Below are 25,700 nucleotides of genomic sequence, written 5' to 3' on the forward strand. Positions count from 1 at the left end.
TTTGAGGTAGCTTCGCACTCTGCGTGAACCAAGCTTTCAGGGTAGTTCTCCAGAAACGCAGAGCGCACAAAGCTGGGTAGTAAATGTCCCGTCAGCGGGCGAGTTGTGGTTTTATGTTGCTCTCATGAGTATCAAAAACCTGGACCGGTTCTGCGATATCTCCTATGCGCTCATAGCGTTAAACAAGGCGTTGTGCATTCGAGCGGTGTTAGGTCCCCTGTCAAGGAGCCCTGTGCAGAGTACCGCGGACGCACCACACAAAGGATACTGGCAAGCCGCAGAGGACGCTACGAGCGGGCAGCGTTTAAGGCGCGAGTCGCCCGCTCACGGACGCTCGAGGCACACTTCCCGAACCGGATACGGCTGCTAGCGAAGTATCGCTCCGTCGAAGTACTATGTCGTACCGCTGCATGCTCGTTCAGTTTCTCCTTTAGCAGTCTTTGGTGCCTCGGAAATCGGATCGCCTGCCTAGCGTGCCGTTTATTGTCTGATCGGGTGGCGGTCGTCGACGACTACGCCCTACTGGAAACTACGGTTGCGGCATCTGTTGTTGTGGTTGTCGACGTAGTCGTCGTCGCTCACGCTGCTCATTACCGTGGATTACTGCAGTGCACTCTGCTGCATTGCTCTGCAGATCGAGCCGCTGCTGCGCGACGTAGTGCATACCAGGAGGCACGAGGCCGTCGGCGTGCGCACGAACACGAGGCTGTGCACAGCATAACTGTTTACGTAGGGCGTTGGTGCCAGGAGCGTTGTCTGGTCCAGGTGGTGAGCGGCTGTTCGCGACACTAGGTCGAACTGGCTTATTCAAGACGGCAGCCTCACTGCCTGATTTGCTGAAGAGTTTCTGGTCGCGTTTCCCACTGGAGCTTTCGCGTGACAAATCCAAGTGCGCATCCGCTGGACCTCATAAGAGAGGAGCATCTTACGCTCCGACAGCCTTTAAATACGTTTGAAAATGCCACAGGGAGACTATATAGAAGAGTTTCGGAGACGTTTTGGTGAGCGGCCCGATCAACGCGAAAAGGAGCGGAAACGCCGCGCCCGGGAACCGCACAAAGTTGCTGTCAGATCTAAGGAGTTAAGGGGATTGAAGGCAAAGATTTTCCATCGTGAGCGTTTCAAAGAAAAGATACGTCTACGAAAAGAGGAACGGGCCCTCAAACTCAAAGATGCAGTAGCGAAGAAGAACGACACAGGAGAAGATCGACTCAAGAACGCGATTCCCGCGTACCTGCTCGATCGTGAAGATTCCGTTCGAGCTAAGGCTCTCACGAACACAATAAAACAAAAGAGAAAGGAGAAAGGTGGAAAGTGGGATGTACCTCTGCCGAAGGTGCGACCACTTCCAGATGACGAGGTCTTCCGGGTCATAAAGACAGGAAAAAAGGCAAAGCAGAAGGAATGGAAGCGTATGGTGACCAAAGTGACCTTTGTTGGCGATGGGTTCACGAGACGACCACCGAAATACGAACGTTTCATCCGACCAATGGCTCTCCGTATGCGCAGGGCCAACGTTACTCATCCCGAACTCAATGTAACTTTTTCTCTAGAGATTCTTGGGGTCAAGAAAAACCCCAGCAGTCCGCTTTACAGCCAGCTGGGGGTCATTACTCGTGGCACCATTATAGAGGTGAATGTGAGTGAACTAGGACTTGTTACAACTTCTGGGAGAGTTGTTTGGGGAAAGTATGCCCAGGTGACGAATCAGCCAGAGCTCGATGGAACTATCAACGCGGTAATGCTTGTGTGACAGAGGACTCGTACACATTCTCATGCGTATTCACATCACATTCGGAGGTGAAGCCCGCCCCGTAGTCTTTTCATCAAGTGCTCTCTTGGAACAAAGTTGTTTCAGTAATAATCATAAGAGATTGAAATTTTGCGGCACTCCACATCATACGGCTCTGGACGAAAGCCGAGTGTTCCGTGCATTTTGTTTGCATAATCGCAGCATTCCGATGAATCTGAAGCGTGTGCCGAAAGCTCGCAAAAATGGGTCTTACAGTGATATGGGTCACAATTCGCGAATTCATCGCGACCATGGAGCCGGCCATTTCAGTGGGCGCCACGAATGAATACTTTGCAGCGTTGGACAGAATACGGAAGCAGTCTCGCTTGGACACGATGAAGCCGACCGAAGACCCTCCTGCGGGCGCTAGCAATGATGGCTACATTTTTTGGGAGGGAATCGACATACATTCTCAGTAACTTTGTAGAATGGAACAAAAACATCGTTCACCAATGGCCCGGAAATCCGTTGCCGTAGTGCGAATAAGCGCCCTAGCCACGCTGGATTGCTGTACTCCACCATACTAGTGCCTTGTTCTAGGCAAGTATCCGTCTCCTCTTTTTTAGGCACTGTTTTTTTCATCGTGAGTCTTCAACGTTTCAGAATAATGTCTAAACTGAGTACCAAACGATTCTCTCGATTGTTTGCGCAAAACGAAGCCGCCATATGCTCTGGAACCACGTAACATCTCTGCATGTTGATCGACGCGTTCCATTCTCGGTACAGCAAGTGCTTTTACGTATTTCTGTTGGTAGAATCTCACCAAAGCATGCTGTTTACCTTAGATTGCCTCGCCGTCTGAGGTTGGGCGAGATACGAACCACTTTCTTGCACATCCATTTCTGTTTCAAAATATTCTTCTCTGAAAGTTTCAGCGTGTACCCACGCTCGCGAAGCGTGCTTGTCGTCTTGAAAGTCTTGACGGGAATCGCACAGAATCAATTCCTGCTTGGGCTGTGTGGTCTCATAGAACGAAGTGATGTGCAGGCACTGCGCGCTGCAGCAAGTCTAGTGCCATAGCCTACAGTCAATCAACGAGATTGATAAGCTATTTCTTTTCTAACAACTTTGAAGAACTTTTCGATTGCAAGCATCATGTCGCCGTACAAACGAAACCGTTGGTGACTGCAGCCTGCTCTCGTGTACTCCGCCATAGGATCGTCTGCATAAGCTATTTTCACACGCACGTACTCTCTGAATGAAGCGTGCAGCACATCGCAGTCTCCTCGAATCGGAGCATAGAGCGTGCAGATGGGTCCTGAAACCGGAATTCCCCTCGGTGGTACGCTTCCTGTCGTCCGTCATGTCCGGCATACAATACTTCCGAGCCTCGCAAATCTTGATCAACTCCAGCTGCTTACCCTTCAGGTCTTTGGCTGCGTCCTCTTGCTTTGGACTTGCGGCGACCGCCATCATGCGTTTCAGCTCGGACCGATGAACACCTTGGATTCCTTCTCTTCATCCGCCTTGAACGGTTAGAAATGTTTGTCGCTGCTCAACTGAGGCATACGTTTCATGAAATACATGTAGACTGATATACCATCGTGCTCACTTGTCCGTTTAGTCATCACTTCAGTTCCGCCGCGCGCACGAGAATCCTTGAACCAGTGCCGCCAATGTTCACAGCGAAGTTGTATGCATACTGCATACCTGATCGCCGAGACCAGCAGTTGTTCAAAGAGCACGCGATGATATACTATACGCAAGTGTCTACAGTGACATGTCGAAATGTACCATGGGAATTTGGACAGGTGGCAGCCCTGCGCCCGGCACTCCTACAAACAGTTGCTCGACGAATTGCTTCAAGTCGAGGAAAGCTACGCGAAACATCCCAAAGCGAAAGGCTACGCGATCCCGAATGACGTTCAGCATCTCACGGTACGGAAGTTTCTCCCTGCCAGTGTGTTTCAGTGCCCAAACGACGATAACATTTTGAGATGGAATTTTTTGCCAGAACAGTTTCTCGTTCGCCGCCCTTCTTGTCCTCTGTTCCGGCGGATTTGAACCTTCTTTGTCTTGTGGATTCTTCTCCTTCTCTGCTGCTTGGTGCAGTACCATGTCTACGTTCACTGGGCTCTGCGTGTGCTTTCTTCCGCGGCAGTGAGAAGGCTTTGGTGGACGGTGGTGCTCGAATACGCATTCTCGATGTATACATCTATTCTGCCTTACGTATCTTCTCGTCATATTCTCCGTGGTGAGCATGCCCACAGGCCGAGGCGAGCATTCCTTCACCTGTCCGGGCAAGAGCACAAAAGCTACAAAGCAGTTCAGGGCTGGTGAATGTAGAACAAGATTTGTGGAAAAATGACACGCTGGAGAACGGTGTCATGGATGTGAACGGATCCACGATCGATACGTGAGCGTAAAAATAGTTTTGACGACATAGAATACTCCTTCTACTGGACTGCACAGCGGAGATTACAGTGGAATGAAAAGCAGGCCAACGTCAGAGTCAGCCCCGCAATACTTGACCGTCTTTGAGTGCTGGAAAGCGACTTTGCCGTTGGGCATGATAGAAGAATGTGCGACAGTGAAGCCACTCAGTAGCTCTACGATGGATGAGGCTTTGAACGATTCGGTCTTTTGGGCGATTTGTGGTCGACTAGAGGATCGAATCGCAGCCAGGGCTGATGTTTTCGGAGTTCTCGTGCGTGCCTCCTGTGCGATTCGTATTGTCGACTCTTCGAATGCCCGTGTACAAGTCCACCATATCTCCCGAACAATGTTCATCAAGTGAGACGAACACAAGTCCGTCCAGCTATAAGCGTTCGCGTCCTATTGGGAAACCCGCAGTGTGTTGTCGAACGAACGATAGAGACCCATGGAAGCGTGCTCTTTTCTTTGTCCACCCAAGTCTCATCCCCTTCGGTTGTCTCAACAATACGGAAACTTCACATCCTGGGGATCCGTGGTTGGTACCCCCTGGAGAGCGTACGAAGTGGAATAGATTGACAAGGAGACAGCCCCGTACACGGAGCAGAATAAGTCCTTTTTCGCGTGCAGGACGCTCATGAAAAGGACGACAGGGAAGGTGGTTCATCCGCCTGCAGAACATAGAATGACAGACATGAACAAATAAGGTGTTTTGGCGAGCAATCTGCTATAGCGTACTATATTTCTGCGGCCTTTCTTCATCTTACAGAAAAAATTCTTCTCGTTCGATACCTGCGAAAGAAGCTAACCAAAAACAAAAAGTGTTTGCTCTTCCAAGTGTGCTGCAATTCACTGCTTTAACTGCGGCGCATATCGAGAATCGAGGTCCTATTTCATTGCATGGCATATGACTATATTTTACAGCACTGAATAGCGCTGTCGTAGATGATCATAAAGAAACGATAAACGTTTCAAGAGGATATAATGTATTCATATATCTATTCATAGGCGACTCCGAGCCTCGTTTGACGGCCCCCGGCTACCTGCTTGAGCTTTCCCTTGAGCAAATCGAGCGTGAGAGGCTGCCCTACAAAATTTGACCGCCCCAGCTCCTCGGGGCTCGTATTCTGCACCACACGTCGTCTGATATGGATGGACGCAATGAAGTCTCGGCTCTCGAACTCCACACGTTTATTGCCTCTGGTGGAACTCGCAATTGCAAGGATAGGTAGACCTCGTGCACTCTGTGCCACTGCGGCTTCGTCATGCTCTCATTGCGCGAACACATTTCCCCACCTATCTCCCCTTTTCTTACCCTTCTTCTTCGTCACTTGCTCTTCTTCGCTCGATTGCCGGCGAGAAGAGGATTTTTCGTCCATCCCCGACTACCGAAGATAACCGCATTCCGGGGCCCACGAGTTGCGTATCGATACCGTTCCCTTGGAATTTTCGTTTCTTCAACTGAAGACACTGGTCTATGCCGTTAGGTGAGGACCTTCCCGCACCGAGCAGCACATGCGGAAGAAAGACAAAATGCGCCCCGATGTGTCACCGTGCGCTGAATGCTTCAGCGATTCGCCCGGTGGAACGGTCATTAGGTTTCACGATAGAAAACATTCCGCCGATGCAGTTGGAACACGGAGCGCACGGAGGAATGAAAAGCAGCTTTGCCCCGAGAGAATCAGCAAAAGCTCGACCGCAAGGGTAATAATGAAATGTCACGCTGTCCAAGAGAAGAATATCGCCAGACGCCAGGGGAAAAGTCTTTTGTGATTTGACGAAGTGGTTGGTGCTGCTGTATGAGCCTTCTCTACGAGCGAAAACCGAGGCATCCAAATGAATCCACTCTAGCGAGAAGAGATTGGTCCGCGCTCTCTTCGGGTTCGATCGTGGATACATGGGGCTCCCTGCCCCGCGAATACCCATGTACATTCCGACCGATTCTTCTGGAACAAGTCTCATTGGCTGGAAAAATGAACCGACGTCCCTAAGGATCATACCGATTGAGACGTTCTAGGAACACTGTAGATGCGATTTTGGTGCAAGATGGCCGTGACTGACGTTGGAACTTTTCTGCGATTGTACCCATCGTTTTCAGGATCAGACGAATTTGCTGTTAAGAAACAGAGATGCCCCAGGTGGCTTCGATTGAGGGTTTTACTTTCAGCAAAAGATGATCAATGATCCGTTTTCTACTATTTACAGAAACCAGTCCTTGAGAATAATAGTTTTTGAGCGCAGCTCGTATACTTGTTTCGTTCAGTGGCCCTCAGTTATCTGAGTACTGCGTTATGACTTTCCTGCAGGAGCCATGCAGTCCTCTATGCACTGTTCATAAAAAATATATGTGCAATAGGCAACTTGTGTACGATCTATGCGGTAAATTGCATAGTAGGTTCGATATCCTGCCATGCACAGCAGCGCAGGTGAAATATAATCGAGGTGAAAGACCATAACGATCTGGCGTCAAGGACGCGAATGCAGTAGCCCTCACGAACGCTTTAGATTTTCGCTGTGGATTTCCAGTGCAAAGTCTGCTGCACATAGCCACCTAAACTTTCACCTGGAGGTGCGACCTTCTCTCGAGGAGCAGGCCTTTAGAGTGCATCCGCAAGCCAAGCGGGCACCATGGCCGAGTTTCGCTCTGTAGGCCATTCTTAGTCTCTTTTCTGCAAATATTTTTGTCTAGGATCATCTATGTCTTCATATCGCGGCACAAGACGCACAAGAGGGTGCTCCTTGAGAGACGGCGCCACTTCAAGCGCAAACCGTGCCACCGCCGATAGGAATGCCCCAGCCGTTCCAATGGGTACAAAAATGTAATGGAGCAGAAAGTTAATCTCTTTTGATGGAATAAACGCCCCAGGACCAGAGTCCCAGAATAAAATAAGCGTGGTGGCTGCTCCAAGCTGGATAATATCAGCTAACGCATAGGCCACCCAGTTTGGAAATGCTAGCTCGGCATCCATTTTCGCTCGTGCAGCATTGCCAGGCTCTCTATCAGCATTTTTGAGCGAGGACTTCGCGCCTCTGTTCCGGCGAGTCGCTTTCTTCGAAGAAGAATTGGTGATCTTATTTGCAAACTCCCCTCCAGCCTGATGAGCGAGGGGTTCAATTGTCGGTCTTGTGGTTTCGGAAGATGTGGCACCTGGTTTGGTCCCATATTTCGATCGGCCTGGCAAGACGTCTGCATCAGCAGCTTGTGCGGGACGCCCTTCAAGCGTTTCGGTGATGGCTCGCCTAAGAGACGCTTCCCACTCATCTGGGGAGCAAAAAACAAAGCGGCGGCGTAAGTTCTCTGTTACGCGGCCGTCTCCGTGAACACCATCGGAGAACTCTGCCAAGTCTCCCGCTTGGAGAATGAGTGGCTCGTCTCGGCCGACACACTGGAGTTTCATACAGCCGCTTTCATAGTACACAACCTCATAATTTTCATATGTCACCGGATAGTCTTCAGCGGCTTCTTCAGTGACGGCGTCCCAGGACGTGATACCAAGTGGTTCGAGCAGCTCGGCGTTAAAGTCTCGGTAAACACGAATACGCACAGGCTCTTGTGTGTAGACAGACTTCACCTCATAGGTCTCAACCTCTCGACAAAGGTCAGCGGCGAGCGATAGTCCTCTATCAGAACGCGAATCCTTGCTGTGGACTTGCACTGCCCGGAGCGTTGCGACTGCGTGCTGTGAAACATCTCGGAGGCCACGTCGTGGTGCTTGCGCCCTCCTTGCCTGCTGACCACGAAGCAGCGGGTGCGTCGCCTTGGCCAAAGAGCCTGTTGCCAGCGGCTTTTTAGCTTTAACTAAAGCTGTAGGTATGAACGCACTTGTACTTAGTGGCATCCGGGCCACGCAACGCTGTAGTCTTTGCGATTGATAACCTGCAAATGCCCTCACGTGAATGATCACAAAACCGCATCGGTTCGGCGGAAACGCCTCCTCGCGGAACAAAAATTATCTGGATAAATACGTACATAATTGTACGTCCATCCGGCGCTCGAGCGTTCAGCGTCGCTCGAGCTCTTCCCTGGAAATTTTGGGTCAACGTTGTCAGTACTCTTTGCGTCATGACGGAAACTTCAGTTCCAGTGAGCTGCCCTGGAACAGAGTCGGAACAGGCCGGCAGAGCCGCGGCTTGCTATGGCTGCCCAAACCAAACGGCTTGTGCCGCTGGGAAGAACACAACTGTGGACCCAGATCGCGTGGCTATAGCGAACCGACTGGCTGGTGTTCAGAGAGTCCTCTTTGTCGTAGCGAACAAAGGGGGTTGCGGTAAGTCTTCTGTTGCTGCGCAGCTAGCGTTTGCTTTTGCTTCCGGCGTTGCCTGTGAAGCGGTTGACAGGGAGCTTGAAGTTGGACTTCTCGATGCTGATGTGACGGGACCGTCGATTCCGCACTTACTTTCTATCGCAGAGGAAGAAGTGCACCAATCGGCCACTGGCTGGCAGCCTGTGTACGTCCGGGGCAATCTAGCTGCCATGTCAATTGGTTTTATGCTTCCGTCAAAGGATGACGCGGTTGCTTGGCGAGGAGCGCGGAAAACGGGTCTTTTAAAACAGTTCCTGAGAGATGTCGACTGGGGCGATTATCTCGACTGGCTCATTATCGATATGCCGCCGGGGACATCGGACGAGCACATTACGCTAACGCAAGCCTTAGCAGGGATTGCGAACACTGCAGCGCTCATTGTTGCTACTCCTCAAGAGGTCGCCCTCTTGGATGTACGTAAGCAGGTACGCTTTTGCGAGCGTGCCGGCGTTCCCATTGTGGGTATCGTCGAGAATATGTCGTACTATACGTGCCGCCATTGCGGTCATCAGGAGGAAATTTTTACGCCAACAACTGGTGGAGTGCAAGCCCTTTGCAACGACAGTGGCGTTCGCTTCCTAGGTAGGATTCCTTTGGATCCGGCACTGATGCGAGCCTCTGACCTCGGGGAGGCGATCCTAAATTACGATTGTCCCGCCCGCGATGCAATTTTCGAGCTTGCCCGACACATTGGAAAAGCTTTCTCTCCAAAGACGATAGCAAGCCTCGAAGTGGAGAGCTCATGATCGTTGCATGTTGTTTCCTGGTTTTGTACGGCTTGCTGGAAAGCGTCTCGGGCCGCTTGTGTCCAGTTGTGATGATGTAAATAGAATCGAATTCATCACGTTCTATACCGAGGCCGCTGCAGAGCTCGTGAATAACTCTCAGACCGAAATGATGAGCAAATGTGAATGGAGCTTTGTGATGCCGCTAAAATATCTGCATTATAAGCTAGGAGCGGATGCTGAAGTGGCTATGTCCTTATCTTCTAAATGCATCGAACCTGGCGGGTAGCGCACCTCTGTAAGCTGATGTTCAACACTCGAGCGGTCCGGGTTCCGGCTCCAAAGAGACCCCTATTTGGGTCCAGTGATTGCGAAAAGTCTTTTTCGAAGCAGAGCATTTTCGTCAGCAGGAGTGAAGCTTGTTTTCCTGCTCTGAACAAACATGCTGCGCATCCAAACAACCATGATGAAGCGCACGTCGGTGAGTTCCTGGTCGATGAGGATGCCACGAACGAATATTTTTCAAAGTCTGTCTCGATATAACATTCTTTACAAGATCTGGCTGTACGCTCGCTCACGGAATGCGATGTTTCTCATTTGGTTCTCTTGGTTAAATTCACAATTCGAATCATACACTCATTTGAGAATAAATGTTAGAATGCCTCTTTGAAGGGATTACATTCTCAAGTTCGAGTCTGTTCCCAATGTCATCAGAATTAGCCTTTGCGGCCTTATCTGCGACCGCTCCTATTATTCTTTGTTATCTTTGACTTGGAATACGACGGTCTCTCGTTTCCTCTTAGTCCCGCTGTCAGTGGTCGAAAGATGTTGATGGCAGCATTGAATTCCCGATTTCTGAGTTTCCAGCCGCTGGCGACGCATTTGATGCAAAAACAGTAGTTGCCATCGACGCACGGCTTGCCATTTTCATCTTTTTTGTATGCAGCCTCTTTGCGCCCTCTCGCAGCGGTGACACTTGGTTGTCCTCAGGTGTTCCTAAATATCACCCACAGCCTCTCATCCGTGGACCGCCTCGTGCTCCGTGAACGCTTGGTTTAGCGCTCGGCACATACACTTGACGGATACAGATGGCTACTTTCGATATCCTCCACCGATTCCAGCTGCGGTGCTGTGCCCTACGATCACGTGCCTCTTACAGGTGATCTCCTCCATGAGTACCGATTCTGCTGGAGGCGCGAGTCCGCAGTTTTCCATTCTATTGACAATTAGTGTAACGCTATGCTGTCCATGATGAATCGTGAATTGGAACCATCCTATTGACAAGTAGTGTAACGCGATGCTCTCTATGATGAATATTGATTTGGAAGGTTAATTCTACTGATGCAGCATATGTCGACACATTTTAATGTGACCATGCCACTTTCGCGCAAGGCGATAAAGTGCACTCCAAACGAGAACATCTCTTTGGTGACTTAAGTCAGAGTCTATGATTCTTTTCAATGTAAACAGTACATGGAGGCCCCTGTGAGCATGTCCAGTGAGACGCATCATCTCGTTCTCGCATCTCTTTCCGCCGAGGACCACCAAGAGGGCAGGAAGTGTCTTCAGAACGGAATCGATGATTTGAGAAAGAAATATTCAGCGAAGTTGAGCTATAAGTCAATAAAGAAGTCGCCTCTGGGCTTCGCTGAATTTTCATGCTCGTTAACTCAGCAGCGCTAATTGCTCTGCTAGTGAGTTACCTTGAATCAGAAAGATCGAATACACAAAGAATGCAAGATTTGAGCATGCGACACGTTATTAACGGAGAATCTTGGAGGCTTCCATTCATGAACTTGATGATACTGTCGTTTATTCTACGAATTCTTGTTCGAGAACTTCCCGTATCATCTTGTTAACGTCAGAGGAACGAATTCCAGCGAAACAGCATCTGAGGAGGCACACCGAAAAGGCGATCGAGAATCCTAAAGCTACGTATGAATCTTTAAACCCTTATTGCTGCCTTTCGAATGTCAAGATTATACGTCGAAATTTATTCTCAAAAACCCGAAAGCCAGGAACAGAACAAGCAGTTCAGTGTCCCATTTTTATCCACCCTAGTCATAGGTGTAAAAACCTCTTTTAGTCTTGCGCCCGAGCCAACCAGCATCAACATATTTGACCAGCAGTGGGGATGCTCTATACTTTACAGAACCCCCGGGGAGCCCTTGTTCAAGCACACGCAAAATATTGAGGCAAGTATCGAGGCCGATAAAGTCGGCTAGTGCCAACGGACCCATGGGCACGTTCGTTCCGAGCTTCATAATTCGATCGATATCCTTCGCATCTGCGGTCCCTTCACGTAGCGTTTCAATCGCTTCGTTGATGTAAGGCATGAGTATTCGATTCGAGACGAAACCTGGGCTATCAGACACACACCGCGCGCACTCTTTTCCCATTTTACGAGCAAGTGACTCCGTGACTTCAACAGTATTTTCCGACGTTCGTAACCCACAGACGATCTCTACGATATTCATTCGTTGTACGGGGTAAAAGAAATGCATGCCAATGAAGTTTTCCGGAAACTTCGAAGTAGCCGCGAGTCTCGTAATCGATAACGACGACGTGTTACTCGCCAAGACGACATGTTCCGTCCAGACTCGGGCTTCTTCGAGAGCTTTGTAAACAGCAACTTTTGTCTCGAACACTTCTGGTACGGCCTCGATAAGGAATTCGGCACCTCGAAGGACGTTAATGTCCTTTTCGGGTTCTTTTACGGGATCGTACCGTAGGACGGTGCAACCAGACCTCTGGCCGAGGACTTCAGCAATACCGGAGCCCATCTGACCCGCAGCGCCCAGTACGCCGACAATCCTAGGAACCTGCATCTCTTACGAGGGGCGTGCAGCGCTTGCGGGAAGCAGTTCCCAAGGCGTGTGCTCAGCGCGCCTCCAGCTGGATGGGTTTCTTCGTTCGCAGCTTGTAGACGTAGCGACACGAACAGAAGTTGCACCGGACGGTTTCGTTCACGTCGAGTTCAAAAATCTGTCCACACTCACCACAAATATACCGAGTCATGGGAGTCCCAAAACCTGTTTAGGATCAACGTCCCGCGTTCGAGGCTGCCTCGAAAGCAATCCGCGCGTGCACGCAGTCACAGGAACACATACTATCGCAGCAGCTGCGTGCGTGCGAGCATCTGTCACGCGGCCAGCAGCAGGTCACGCAATGCTGGCCCGATGCAGCGATCTTGCGCGTCACGCAATGGAGCACGATGCACCCGCAGGCCAGAATCGCTGCCTCGCTGACCTGCCCAAGGAGCGTCGCTCTGAACATAGCTTTGTTTCTTCATGTGCGGGTTAAAAGACACTGGCTCATATTTATCGATTGCATGGACGCATATGATGGCGAGGGCAAGAACTTCGGCGCCTCTACCGAATCTTTCAAACATCCTCAACTTGTGTCCATTGGTCCGGTAGCAAAGCACATCTGAATATTTCAGCGACGCAGCGGTGTCGAGCATGCGGCGGGCCGTTCTTCTGGCGCGGGCTGCGCTACCACGGGAGCAATGCGTGGAGAGGACGACTCTGATGTACCCCTGCGACAAATCCTGTTCTTTCGGTCAATATTCATTACGGTAATACATGTGCGCCTGAATTCCTCAATACGGACTAGATGTAGTGCATTGTCCCGGAAAAACACCAGTGTCTATCCGAAAATACATGCCGGTGACGATAATCTACATGCAGCCTGCTGGCACAGTAGCCCACTAGATCCAGTGTATGAATCTCAAAATCGCCGACTGTGTTGCTGAAGTCGCGAAGTTAGACTTCCGCCCACTGGAGCACAGACAGACAGAAACGATTACGAGCCTCCATCTGCGACAGAGTCGGTAAGCACAAGCTCTTTCAGCGAATAATCCTCAGAGGGTTTTGCTCTTTCTCGGGATGAAACTCGTATATCCGATACGCTCCCTGGCACGGCTCTATTTTTGGCAGGTGCCGGGATAAACACAACCGCTATATATCGGGACAGATGCAAGGTAGCGAAGCAGGCTATATCCGCGTCGTTTCGAGCGATCGGCAGGTTTGATACATTCGCTCTACATTACGGAAACTGCGTAGAACACGCACGAGATTCAAGAGCATCGCTTCGGATGCAGCATTACCTGCATTTCTCCGAAACGAATTGTAATCAGGCAGCAGAGTGGACCAACTGGAATGATGGGATGTGATCGCTGCCATGATATTCTTTTCAGAGGATATCCTACTCTCATTTGTGGGACTATGTGCTCCAGGATGACCAATAGTCAGAGACAGCTTTCTTGAAATACAGCTGGAAATTTCAGCCGGATGAACAGCAAGGCTGTCCTGGCCTCTTTTAGAGCGGCGGGCGCGTTCACTTAAGTCAGGACTTCAAGTGCTGTTGTGTCACAAGTTTAGCCACAGCGTAAATCGGCACTTCTTGAGACAAACGGCAATACACTAGGGTGGGAACCCCATTCGGCAGGTCGAGTACGCAAATCGCAAAGTTTCTTTCTCGCAGAACGCCCAAGAACTGCTTGCCTCATCTAAAACAGAGGCAATCATGAGCGCGTGTCCATCGTAGCTGTTGACTTCGAGCAGATCTTCCTCGAGATGAAGCTGGCCTTGGATGCATCCCTGCCGCAGGAGCCACTCGAGATCACGCTCAAAGCTATCATCGCTACTTGCATCGAATGAATCCGATCCGAGAAGTTCAAACTTCATCCGGGAGAGTCGGATTCTGCGAAAGGGCCGGACATATGCAACGTAGCATCTATGGCGAATCAGGCGCGTCAAACCTTCGGTGTGCGAATGCATATACAAGTCCATGCTCAGATCGTGTTGCAAAGCCCGCAAACTTCGTAACAGATCAGGGAATTTTCTATTGAAAAAGCTATTCAGCAATTCTTTGGAAATCGGGTTTTGATCAAGTATGGGCAAGAACGATCTGTTCTGCAGGATCCACTCCAGAATTTCCTCCCGATTCAAGGTGGCGATTGCACACAGGACCGCGTGCAACGCGATGTCGTCACTCGATATCATATCCGTGAACCCACTATCACGAAAGGCTGTGGTTACGGCAAGAAAGTGCTTCACTGCTCGACGGTATTGACCATTATGAAGTGCGACCAAAGCAAGACCAGCTTGCAACGCTGTGGCTTCAGCGATGTCTTTCTCTTCCAGCGATGTTTCGGCTATATGTGCCAGCTGCTCTATACGTGAAGTATCCCCTCTGAGATCGATCTGCAATGGAATACGCGCTAGAGCCGTGCTTTCGTGACCATGACATGCATCGAGATCGAATTGTGGATATTGTGCAGCGAAATCGTGCCGCGGACCTCGATTTTCCTGGGCATGAACCCTGGAGGACAATTTCTCCAGATGAATACGCAATATATCTAGGATCCAACAGAGAAGTTCATGTTTCTGCATACCGCGAGCTTCCATCATCTGTAAATATCTCAGGGACTCATCCAGGTATCCATGTTCATAGTAGAAGTGGGCCAGTTCGTTGTATGAAGAGCGAACGGCCTGATCGATTCCCTTTTGCTGGCTGATCTCCAGCCCTCGCAGTAGCGAATTCCGATACTTGGCGAAGGCATCTTTGCATTCACATGTGAACGCTACGTCGATGGGTTCGTCTAGAATTCTTTTGAATTCTGCGTAGAGCCCCAGATCAACGGGCTCCTGACGGACCATATCCAACAACGATGATTCGCCCCGCACAGCGCATGAACGACCACTACGACCCGGCGAGAGTAGCGGAGGGGAATCACCCCATCTACGAACCTCAAGTGCCGAGCCACTCGCGCATGGCTTTGTTGCACAAGGTGCCATCAAGGCAAGACCAGCTGCTTCGGAAAAGTTGTTCGTAAGAATCTGCAGGCCTAGACGCGCAGCCTCCTTTCGCAGTTCCTCTCTGGGTGCGTTTGTGGCAATGTGGAGGAGCCGTGTCAAAGCTCCACGTTTCAAGCACCGCCCGTCGCTACCCTGCCACCATATATATCTCAAAGCATATGCTTCAAGGTCGAAGGCTATCCGCGATAGCGGGAAGCTCTCCGTGTCCTTTTCAGGCTCTGAGATGTCTGGTTGCTGCGACTGCCGCTCAGCTTTCTCCATATCCACAGCAAGAAGCTTGCGTTTCTCAGGATCTCATAGAAACGCCAGTCGTCTCGTATAAAATTGAGGTTCAACGACTTGCTAGCAAAATGGTAACCTGGGGTCCACTCGCACGCTCCAACAACGAGTGATGCTCCGTTCACGGAGTCGCGCGACTTTCTCAAGCTTGACAAACGCAGCGATCGAAAACCTGGATTGGCTTTCCGCCAAAGGCTGTTTGCGGGTTGTTTCCAGTCTCGCTCCGTTCAAATACACTCCCATACAATGCACAGACAGGTACCTTACGTGCTCTCCGGCGCCGAGCGAGCACGAAGCGTAGTCCACTGTGCACGGTAAGATGTGCTCCGGACGATGGTCAGTTTATAACCTCGGATTCGGATCATCAGATACACACCATTTGGTGTCGATCGTGCACCGTTACACTTATACGATTTGCCGTTCTGCCGTCAATCGACTACGACTGGTTCACACAGCAACGCATATCGCAGATGAGTGCCGCTATGGCAGTCTATATACTAGCCTCCAGCATCCGGTACACTATCGTGGAGAGTGAGTGCTCATTGAGAAACTCAGGTTCATAGGGAGAACGGCTGCTATAGAGATTGCGTAAACTTCTCCAAATCACCCGAGACATGCAGCTCTACATCAAGTGGCCCCATTAAATCGCATTCGCGTGACAGAGCTTGCAACGGAAAGACTGTCGAGCAGGCATATCGTTCGTGCGGGCTTCGGTGTGACGCAATGTGATGAGGCACTCGTTTATGAAAGGAGTGCAGGTTGTGCAAGCCCGAGCTACACATTCTTCAACATGCGCCACGCATGTTGTGGGATCATCGAAGGTTCTTCGCTTTGGAAAGCTTTCGAACAAAGTAACTCTAGAGAGTAGAGAACGACGAGTGTTGATCCTCGCAAACGCCTCCGCAACACGATGGAACTGTTTTCATGAGTCAGCGTTCGCATGCTCTCAACATTGCAGGCATCTTCATGACAAGCTGTTACCATTGGAGGCGTCTTCGCCAATGTATATGATGCGGACATCAGATCCCATCTTAACACGACACTTGTATTGGTACTGCATGACAGTTCTGCTTTCGTGCAAAGACCGGAGCGGCACATCCGGCATTGCAGCAGGCATTAAGATTACGCTCTGCAACCAGGCGCGCTTTTAATCTATCCAGCGTCTAGCTCTCCGAGTGAAACTGCCTAGCGATTTCAGGTGCCCTGGTGCAATTTTGAAAAGGGCCTCATCGTATCGGAATAAAATGGATTTGGCCCTCTGACTCTCGCGTAGATACGGGAAGCAATACCACCTCTTCCGGTCTCTTCCAGCTTCTCTTCATCATCCTCGTTCCTGCCCCCAAATCCGGCTTTCTATGAGCTGGGCTCTTGCGTCCCTCCGGCACCCTGGCAGCAGTCGAAGGATGCTCGTGGCTGCTTTAGCGTCGACCTTTAAACGGTTCGAATCGTGCTCGATGCATCCCATACACGGATGGCAGTCGGAAACGGCAACGCGCTCGCCGCTGCCTCTTCTCCGTCAACATCCCCGATGCGCTCTTCGCACCAGTGGCACATGGCTCAGGTCAGGTGTCCCTGTACGCCACCCGCTCCGAGCACATCATCCGCGGAGCGGCTGTGGCGCCTCCACGCTCACGCCAGTGTATCGTGCATGCCGTCGGCGGGCACGGAAGCCTCACCTCGATGCCGTCCGCGAGTGCTGCCCCCGCCGCGGTCCCCGACAATCACGAGCTTCTCCTGGGCCATCAGCTCGGCGAGTACGCTGTACACTGGGCGTGCAGGCACACGCTCTTCGATTCCTTCCGGGGGATCCGCGCAAGGCGGTGCTGCGCCTCACGAAACAAGCACCCGTGATGTGGCATCCGGGGCGGACGCCATGTCGGACTGTTTCGGTCTGTGTGCGCTCCCTTCGTGCCGAGCGGTAACGCATGCTCGGCTCGGAGCGAACGCTGCGATGACTAGAGTCGCAGCTGAGGGCGCATGCCGATGCAGACAGACGAGAGGGGAGCGCTGGAGCACGCGCACCCCGTGGGGCGCATCATTCTGGTGTGGAACGGTGCATCGCTGACGGCAGCGAAGAGCGGATGAGGGTTTGTCTCTAGAACGGAGTGGGTTATTCTTTGGCGTGACAAGATCAGTGGAATTTCGGCATAAGCTTGAGAGGATGCCGCCGAGCGATGACGTCGGGTAATTATCGTTGAAGAGGCGATCGGGGATCCTTGAGCTGTGCATGAATGTGTAAGCTGTTGTTGGTGCTCGTTGCACGGCGGGGCTGTCCACGTAAAATACTCGGAAATCCTGGTAGAAAGGATGTGAGTGAACAGTTCAATGTTCAGTTTGGATCTGATGAGGGGCTGGGGTCTCCCATCTGGCGTCCGGCAATATTTGCGCTTCTGGGAGCTTCAGGTTCCATGCAGTGCTCTCGCACCATCCATAAATCGGTGCATATGCGCTTGGCACGGCTCTGCAGCGTGCCTGCAGGCGCAAGCGACCGCGATACTGCATGACTCTAGACGCCCTCAGCTGGTACGAGAAAACATATTGGAAATTTTTAACTGTGGAAGCATGAAATTCCTCCCGGAGAGCATACACGAGGATTGGATATCACAGCGTGAATTTTCGCCCTGATACCGGCTATTGCAGCAAGATGTATTCGATCATCAACACAATGCATCAGTGACGATAATGCGCCTTCACTTAGACGATGCACCCAATGTTTCTCACCAGCTCCGCTAGACGATAAGAAGACGCTTCGAATGCAACGATCCAAGCCAGCGTGCTATAGCTCGAATAATCGACTTACTCCCCAGTGTCTAACGCTTGCTTTGTTGGATGATTCGGGTCTTGGATACCACCACTGTGCGTGTCCGTGAAATTCTTCTGTGTATCATTGCTTAAATATACACGTTCGCTTGTTTGTATGCCTAAGCCATCCTTGTCTTCGTCCATGTATTGGGATGCTATCGACGAGGACGTTCGAAGCTCTGTGTCCTGGTCACTTGCGATAGTGTTGAGCTGTACTTCGGACGTGAAGCTTGGATGCTGCCCCAGCAACGATTCATTGCTTGGCGTCATTCTGACCATTTCGTCGCCCTCCAGGGATTCTGGCGAAATCTGATGCTTCACAGAGGTAGCTGATTTGCCCATTCTATAGCTCGGACGGGTCATCATCACCGTATTCTCGACTGGTAATGGTACCGCTGGCGTCTCAATCGCTTGGGTCGCATCGGATGAGTGCTGCGTCTCCAGCTCCGATCCAGGATCTTTTCGTTCTAACACAGACAGAGTTGTCGTTTTTGCAGAGGCTCTCGGACCGACGCGGAGAGTCGCCGTAGATTCCATGGACGTCGCTGGATTGCGTCCGTTAGAGTCGTCCTTTTGCGTAGTATATGATTGCAAAAGAGTAAATTCTTTCTTCACGTGCGCCGGATCATGTGGAGGCATTGCCTCATGTGTGACGGCAACCCGAGTGCTGTTCTGAGCGTATTCTGTAGTGTTCACAACCACGGAACTGCAAGCTCGCGAAGCCTCATACGCTTCCCGGTCGACACTAGGTGTTGTTTCCGGGCTAGCAATCCCCTCAGGTGGTGCATCAGAACTGCCGGCCTCGACTGATTTCTCTTGAGCAGCTTCCGGGCTCTCGTTGGAGGTTCCTAGTTCAACATCCTGGCTGCCAGAGTGCAATGACTGTTCTGTCGAGTCCTGGATACAATCAAGTGGCCATGTGTGGTTCTCTTCCGGACCGCTGTTTTCAAATGGATGTTTCAGCTGCTGAATTTGCATCTGTCGATGTGGATGACGAGTTTGAGGATCCCAATGCGTGTCCGGGGTACTCCGATGAAATCCTAAGTCCACGTGATCGTCAGCAACGAAACGAGTATCCGCATCGATCGGTGGAATTTGCTTCTGCATTAGTTTCTGGATTAAGCGCCATAGTCTTCCGGCAGCACCAATCAGAAAGTTCGTAACCTTGAGCATGGTCCACAGCGCGAATCTCATAGCAACGGAGAGCAAGCCCAAGGTTTTCGCGGTTCCAAGGCGACGAAGAACAATAAAGCACACGCTGGCTAGGAGAGCAAGAAACGCCAGTGCAACATACCGCCGCCTTCGGCGCTCTGCACGGCGAAGTTGCTCGATGCGTCGGTTCCCGAGTGCCATTTGGCCCTGGTACTCATCATACTTCTGATCCATTCGTCGAATATTTGCCGATGACTCGGTAATGCTATCGGAGATTGCTTTCGATCGCTCCAATTCCTGATTTGCTAATAAAGTTGTACGGTGGATGCGGCGAGTAATCTGGCTCGCCACCGCAGAGAGTTCTGTCGTGCCAAGAGCCGTTTGGTCGGATGCAGCGGAGCGAGTGGTTGCCGCTTCCCCATAGGCAGGCTTCGATGGTCGCACGTCATGGGTTGTTATCGATTGGGGTTCGATTAGGAGTTCCCGTTCTAGAGCTAGACGCTCCTCTCCTGAGACGGGAGCGGCACTAGGTTGCGCTCCGGCAGTGGTGGCCAAACGCCGTCGACGCAGTTGCGTTGATACCGCAGAGAGGGCTCGTTGCATCTGGAATAGAAGATTCCGTTGAGCATCAAGCCCGGGCAAGCCGAGAGCCTCACCTTCCTCGACTTTTTGCTGCCATGTTGCGAGAAGTGTACGTGCTTTACGCTCCACCGCTGCCGTTTCCAGTGATGCAACAGGCGCCCTTCGAAGCTGTGCTAGAAGCCCTGCAATCTCGGTTCGCTGCTGATCACAAAGCTGGATCAGCTGTGTTTCATGCGCAGCGTCACCCATAGACATCGGTCTGAGGTGCCTTCGTACGGCCTTTAACACAGGATACGTCCGATTTCTGGACTAGTCCCCGCTTGAACTCCCCTCCGGTCCAGGTTGCCAGTCTACAATGGTTCAGGTCTTCCAAACAACTCAAGAAAGTGTTCTGTTTGGCAATTGAAACTCCGGCGATCCTGAAACGGGCACCAATAAAGAAACCAGAAGCCTTCGCTAATGACACAAGCGGTCTCTGGTCGCCATCAAAGCAGTTGCTAAGGAACAGGCGGCTGTTTCTTCTGCGGTTGTAGTGGCGAAACGTTCTGATCCCTGTATCTATGCTGTACCCTTTTGGCCCGTATTACATTTCAAGAGCTGTGGAAGTGTTTTATTCAACGAAGCTCACACTTGCAGTCGTGAACCTGCGTCCAGTGGCTCACCACCATGTTCTCGTCTTTCCAAGACGTCCTGTGGCGAGGTTTGCGGACCTTGTAGAAGCCGAAGTTGCAGACCTGTGGCTCAGTGCTCAACGAATAGGTTCCAGAATTGAGGCTCATGGGCGTAAGAGGGGCGTCAGCGGCTTGCAGTTTGTGATACAGGATGGCGTTGGTTCCGGCCAGACGGTACCCCACGTTCACGTTCACATCGTGCCGCGTACTCCAGGGGACTTTACCCCGAACGACGCCATTTACGGCGCTCTCGAGAAGCGGGGTTTTCATGCTGACGAAACCGAACGCCCGGATCGAAGTCGGGACGAGATGCGAGAGGAACGGGACGAACTTGCAGCACTTTTCCCTGAGGCAGAGTACCAAGTGCCGTAGATCCGGTGGGTTTGGAAACCTGCCATGCCTAGCTATGCTGGTGGAATGATACAGAATAAGGTCACAGAATGGTACGGATACACTCAGTTTACACGGGCTTATTGTCACGAGCTCTAGCACGTTGCGAATGTATATTTTGGAATATCGTCGAAAAGCGTGCGAATATCAGCTTTCTAGGAGAACTGCGCTTTTATGTGAGTGCAGCGCTCCGAGAAACCGCGTCATCAACCGTGCCGAGCACAGGAGCCTGCGGCGGTATGTTGGATGGCGAGTAGCGCGCCCTAGGAACTAGGGGCAACTTCCAGCTGCCAGGTATAGGTGGGAATGACTTCTCCAGCAGGGCCCAGGCGTACGAGTGCAGGTGACGCGAGGTCTCGACAATTCACCGTCCCAAAGATCTGTAGTCTATTGCGAAAACTCGCTTGTCCTAGATTTGCTCCGCATACTCCTAGACATATAGACAGTTGCCTAGACTCTTGGGATCAGAGCGGAGACAAGTGTTCAGAGAATGTGTACCCTTCGGAACGCCTCTACGTAGGACGTTCGCGTCGCCATTGCGTCCTCCGCACGGGACCGCTGTACATTATCCACGGTGCAGTTTGCATGAATCAAACGAGAATCCTCATGGATGCGCAAGTGCCAAGAGCCGGCATCCAGGGAGCCACCATCGCTTCGCCTTAGACGCTCACAGGTCCGTGAACCACAAACCGGAATTTCCCTCGGGAAGCAAGATTCCTTCAAGCGATCCTTTGGGTACCGAGTCTGCCGTGTGCGCGTCCACTGCGTAAGCGAAAGCACTCCGATGCGAACGCCGCATTGGTACAACACAACTCTGCTATAGCTGTGCAGGCGTCGGCTCGAGGATCCTCATGAACACGTACCCATTGCAAGGCCGCCACAGCATGGATTTTTTGAAGAGTAGGCGCTGTGCGAATGCCGTTTTTGCGCAAATTGCAGACTGGACCCGACGCGTCCGCCTTCGCTTACGATAGCCATCATCCTTACCTCCTTGAAGATCGTTATCGTGTCGATAATGGAGCAGTGTTTTCTAAGACAGACTCTATCTGAATCGGACGTTTTATATGATCGGGGCATCGGACGTTCGAACGTTCAAACGTGAAGCGAACCATCTTTAACTAATCTGGACAATGCTCTGGCTCGGAGTCTGACCACCAGAGCTAGGCGACAGCGGATGCGATCAGATAGCATCAAATGTAACCGATGCTTCAGGGCTGCAGAGCATCGCATTGCTCGATGCCGATCCCAGCGCTCTCTTCGTTTCGTGTTTGCGTTTCGAGTTGCTTGCGTTTCTCACAACCATCGTAGCACAGGTAGAAAAAGTACTCCTGTGGGTTCGACCTTAGTGTCATTCCGATTTTGGGGTTCGCGGGGTCTGATGACACAGGATCATTCACAAAAGCGATACTAAGATGTTTGACGCTGGATCGACGGCCTGAGGCGTCTCGCATCAGGCGTCGGATGGATTTTCGTCCCATACTGAAAACGTGGAATCTAAGAGCGATAGAGTCCGATTGCGCGGTGCTGTCCAAACAGTCGCTCGTGTCCTCGTTGATTATGAGCGATATCTCCGAGTTGTCCGGAGCGATGACAGCCCGCGTCGAAGGCGCGACTCGGAATTGAGCTCGCTTTGAGCGTTCCCTCTGTTCAAGATGGGTCCTCGCTTTCTCTTGAGGGGAAAGTGCCGGGACTTGGAGCGCAGCAGAGAGTGCGTTCTTCGCATCATGTCTCTTCGTGCCATAGTCGAGACCTTCCATCCAATCTAAAAAGGCGCCTTCACGGACAGCTCGAATACCCGGAGCTGGCAGCTGCGACCGATACTTGTCTCGGTGCCGCCCAAGGGCCCCAGTGAAGCCAAAATTATGAGTATCTCGAATCTCCTGGAAAATCTGTAAAGCAGACCAGCCTTGACGGTTGAGCTCGTCGCAACGCGCGAGCACAGACTCACTCTCTCTTTTCCAAGCTTGCAGTACTCGATCGATAAACTCTGCCTCGAGAGGGTCAGCTGCTGCAACACGAATCTTCAAAGTTCGCTCAAGAGTTTCTGTTCTCGGCTCGTCTTTGCCTTGAGGCGTATCGCACATACGAGCGTGACCCACTAACGGTTGGCCCGGCGCCTGTGCCACGAAGAACTGCTGCTTTTCCGGTGTGTTCAAGCTGCACGCTTCGCCGAAAACGAGTCGATGGTTGAAGAGTGAATACATCACAAGAATCTTATCGTTGTTCAGACTGACATTCTTCCACCGTTAAGCTGGTTGATCAGAGGGCACCTTGAGATACCACCGGGGGCAGCGGGGATTCAAAGTTGGAGGGAAATCGAACGCTGCGTGTCGCAACCGCCAATGTCTTTTTATACACATATGTACATTATCGAATAAAAATTGCATTTTTTGATCTACACATTTGTCCATCAGCGTCGCATCGCGCCGCATGGAGCAAGCGCTTTTTTTGAGGGCTCCCTGCTTAGATACATCGACCGTTCTCTATCAAAAATATTGTCGCTTTTAATGGAAAACAGATGCGCCTGGTTGCGTTTTTCCGGATGCACGGAGACGGGCAGTAATCGTGGAAGATATTCCAGCTGATCTGCTAACGCTTCCGCAAGTGGGAACCTCAATCCAGTGCGGCTCTGAACAGATGCGGATAGAGATATTCAGCTCTTCATTAGAATGTTTTAGGTACATGAATTACTGTCCGGTGTTCCTCTATGGAAATACGGCTGGATCCAGCGATCCTTCCGGTTCCAGGCCGACTACATTTGATAATCATTTCTAGCATTTGTTGAATGTCTATATGCAAATTTTGACTCACGGCATGAGTGATGTGGCATGGAGCGGCGCGCTGAACAGTCCTGGCATCCAGCAACAAGTCAACGGGCTGGCCGCCTCCTTAGCAGCCAAAAAGGGGCTATGTCATAGTGAAAGTGCGTGGACCCCGTTGTGGCGTCCGCCACTGCAGGGGCGGCCGCACCACCAGCCCTGCGAGCGCACGTGTTCTGCTAATTTGTAAGCTTACAGAGCATCGAGCCTTTGGCGTTTATTCTGAATCTAACGGTTTTTGCGGAGCACATCGATACCGGCACTGCCTTTCCAGGGGCGCACCTGGAATGCCACCGTAGGTGCGAAGAAATGCGGAGGACCTTGTTTCTGGGCATGCATGCTCATGCTGCACATCCTTGAGCAACACCAGAAAGAGACGCGGATGCCAACAGGAACCGAGCCCATTTGTCTCGAGGTCTGTGACTCTGATAAAATGATCCAGGTTTCTAACGTAGTGCGTGACTAAACTCTCTGAATCACGCAAAGCTGCTCTCTCAAGTTGATACAAAGGAAGCAGTTTCTTCACGATTCAGTGGTGCTAAGAGATTTCGTGAAAGGCGGTTATGAAAATCTCTTCGGCAGGCAACCTCGATCTGTCATTCATCACCGGTACGTACAGGATATCCAAGGCCTTGCATTGGGAGCTATCTGAACCACCATGTAGCACTACATGAAGTAGTTATGCCAGGCTTCGAGTTGAGAACGATACAATCCACCACGGCGCGCTAAACACGCTGAAGCGCACGAGGGCATTGCACAGATGCCCAGCCCATGCTGAGCCTATGCGGCACCAGGAATGAGCTGTTGGGAATCCAGCAAGCATGCTTCCCAGAGTCTACGCCCGAACAAGACCGTGCTTGTCCATGATCCTTAGTCCCTGTTCCAGCCATTATGATAACAGTTTAGAAATGAAATTTTCGGAATGGAAGTGGACACCGACTGCAGAACGCTCTGGAGAGCGGCTTCCGTACGCGTCTGCACTGCATGCGCGACCAGCCCTGGACTACAGGCATTGCAACCAAGCGGCGCTTCCGTGTGAGCATGTGTGAGAACCTAGAAAGCGTTGCAGCCATATGCTCAGCTACGAGACTCTTCTAGACAAGCTTTCCATGAGAGCTTATATGGATCGATCTGGGCGCCTGTCGAAAGCGGGATCGCTGGGCGCTGTTCAAGCACAGTGGATACAGGCCTGCGGACCAGTTGCTTGATCTGACCGTGCACTGAAATGAACCTGTGGCACGCACCAAACATTTGTCCACCGCCCCCTTCTTCTGATTCAGGCAAGTTATTTTAGATGTACGGGGAACTTAATCGGGTCTCCGGTGCGAGCTCAGAGAGCGCGACTAGCGCAACGGTGGGCTTTCGAGTGAATCATGCCAGCGCGCCCTGTAGCACCCGGAGGGTAAACACACGTTGCCTGCGCAAGCGCACTGAGTGACACGAACACAGACCATCATCACTGCGCACTTGCAGGTTTTGCACGCTATATCTTTCAAAACATAAGTGTTTCATGGCTCTACCAGGTCGTCGAGAATGCCGTCTGGTGTTCTCCCTGAGCTTCTCCGAAAAATACAGCAACCCGGAACTAAGGCGACGCAAAGAAACAATAGTGTCTGTATCGACTACGAGAGCGCCTCTTCGAACACGATCAGCGGTTACAAGTCGGTAGCGGCGCGTCGCTAAAGGTTTGCCTCCGTACAAGGCAACCAGAGTTCGTCTCCGAACAGCCTCTATCGCTGCCGTTGCCCATCTACGAAGAACTGGGAATTCTTTTCGCACAGCAGCACACTGGGCACTAAACCCTGGCAGTCTCGCAGCCCCATAGACGACTCTTTATCGAGCTCATATTCCGAATGACAACACATGCTGCACAGCACAACAATGCGACCTATTGCCGACTCTGGAACGCACAGTCGCCGTCCCCGTCGCTTTGCAGATTCGTTTCGAAGCGGAGCTCGACGCTGAGTGTTTTCGTTTTCCGCTACGAAC

General features: G+C 51.4%; 9 protein-coding genes and 1 non-coding gene across 10 annotated transcripts, besides 1 other annotated feature; 3 read left to right on the forward strand and 7 right to left on the reverse strand.

Moving 5' to 3' along the window:
- Positions 1 to 958: 958 nt before the first annotated feature.
- On the forward strand, positions 959 to 1,753 carry CYME_CMC134C (probable constituent of 66S pre-ribosomal particles Nsa2p; the record flags this gene model as incomplete). Its single annotated transcript, XM_005535288.1, has 1 exon — positions 959 to 1,753. The coding sequence occupies one exon, from the start codon at positions 959 to 961 to the stop codon at positions 1,751 to 1,753; it is 795 nt and encodes a 264-aa protein (XP_005535345.1).
- A 5,069-nt stretch (positions 1,754 to 6,822) lies between these two features.
- Positions 6,823 to 8,004, reverse strand: CYME_CMC135C (hypothetical protein; the record flags this gene model as incomplete). Its single annotated transcript, XM_005535289.1, has 1 exon — positions 6,823 to 8,004. The coding sequence occupies one exon, from the start codon at positions 8,002 to 8,004 to the stop codon at positions 6,823 to 6,825; it is 1,182 nt and encodes a 393-aa protein (XP_005535346.1).
- Positions 8,005 to 8,228: 224 nt separating this feature from the next.
- Positions 8,229 to 9,215, forward strand: CYME_CMC136C (probable nucleotide binding protein; the record flags this gene model as incomplete). The annotated part of the gene is made up of 1 exon (XM_005535290.1): positions 8,229 to 9,215. One exon carries the CDS (start codon positions 8,229 to 8,231, stop codon positions 9,213 to 9,215), a length of 987 nt encoding a protein of 328 aa, XP_005535347.1.
- Positions 9,216 to 11,251: 2,036 nt separating this feature from the next.
- On the reverse strand, positions 11,252 to 12,022 carry CYME_CMC137C (3-hydroxybutyryl-CoA dehydrogenase; the record flags this gene model as incomplete). Its single annotated transcript, XM_005535291.1, has 1 exon — positions 11,252 to 12,022. The coding sequence occupies one exon, from the start codon at positions 12,020 to 12,022 to the stop codon at positions 11,252 to 11,254; it is 771 nt and encodes a 256-aa protein (XP_005535348.1).
- Positions 12,023 to 12,074: 52 nt separating this feature from the next.
- Positions 12,075 to 12,212, reverse strand: CYME_CMC191C (DNA-directed RNA polymerase subunit CX; the record flags this gene model as incomplete). The annotated part of the gene is made up of 1 exon (XM_005535292.1): positions 12,075 to 12,212. The coding sequence occupies one exon, from the start codon at positions 12,210 to 12,212 to the stop codon at positions 12,075 to 12,077; it is 138 nt and encodes a 45-aa protein (XP_005535349.1).
- A 1,406-nt stretch (positions 12,213 to 13,618) lies between these two features.
- On the reverse strand, positions 13,619 to 15,277 carry CYME_CMC138C (similar to FUSCA protein FUS6; the record flags this gene model as incomplete). Its single annotated transcript, XM_005535293.1, has 1 exon — positions 13,619 to 15,277. One exon carries the CDS (start codon positions 15,275 to 15,277, stop codon positions 13,619 to 13,621), a length of 1,659 nt encoding a protein of 552 aa, XP_005535350.1.
- Positions 15,278 to 15,635: 358 nt separating this feature from the next.
- Positions 15,636 to 17,248: a sequence feature (possible transcribed region).
- An 843-nt stretch (positions 17,249 to 18,091) lies between these two features.
- On the reverse strand, positions 18,092 to 20,086 carry CYME_CMC140C (hypothetical protein; the record flags this gene model as incomplete). Its single annotated transcript, XM_005535294.1, has 1 exon — positions 18,092 to 20,086. One exon carries the CDS (start codon positions 20,084 to 20,086, stop codon positions 18,092 to 18,094), a length of 1,995 nt encoding a protein of 664 aa, XP_005535351.1.
- A 305-nt stretch (positions 20,087 to 20,391) lies between these two features.
- On the forward strand, positions 20,392 to 20,874 carry CYME_CMC141C (bis(5'-adenosyl)-triphosphatase; the record flags this gene model as incomplete). Its single annotated transcript, XM_005535295.1, has 1 exon — positions 20,392 to 20,874. The coding sequence occupies one exon, from the start codon at positions 20,392 to 20,394 to the stop codon at positions 20,872 to 20,874; it is 483 nt and encodes a 160-aa protein (XP_005535352.1).
- A 1,226-nt stretch (positions 20,875 to 22,100) lies between these two features.
- CYME_CMC142C (hypothetical protein) lies at positions 22,101 to 23,096 on the reverse strand (the record flags this gene model as incomplete). Its single annotated transcript, XM_005535296.1, has 1 exon — positions 22,101 to 23,096. One exon carries the CDS (start codon positions 23,094 to 23,096, stop codon positions 22,101 to 22,103), a length of 996 nt encoding a protein of 331 aa, XP_005535353.1.
- Positions 23,097 to 23,917: 821 nt separating this feature from the next.
- Positions 23,918 to 25,594, reverse strand: CYME_CMC143T. Its single transcript, XR_002461217.1, has one exon. It is a non-coding gene; the product is annotated as a hypothetical transcript (transcript).
- Positions 25,595 to 25,700: the final 106 nt, after the last annotated feature.

The sequence above is a fragment of the Cyanidioschyzon merolae genome, chromosome 3 (assembly GCF_000091205.1).
Source record: "Cyanidioschyzon merolae strain 10D DNA, chromosome 3, complete genome".
In the NCBI taxonomy this organism is placed as follows: Eukaryota; Rhodophyta; class Bangiophyceae; order Cyanidiales; family Cyanidiaceae; genus Cyanidioschyzon; species Cyanidioschyzon merolae.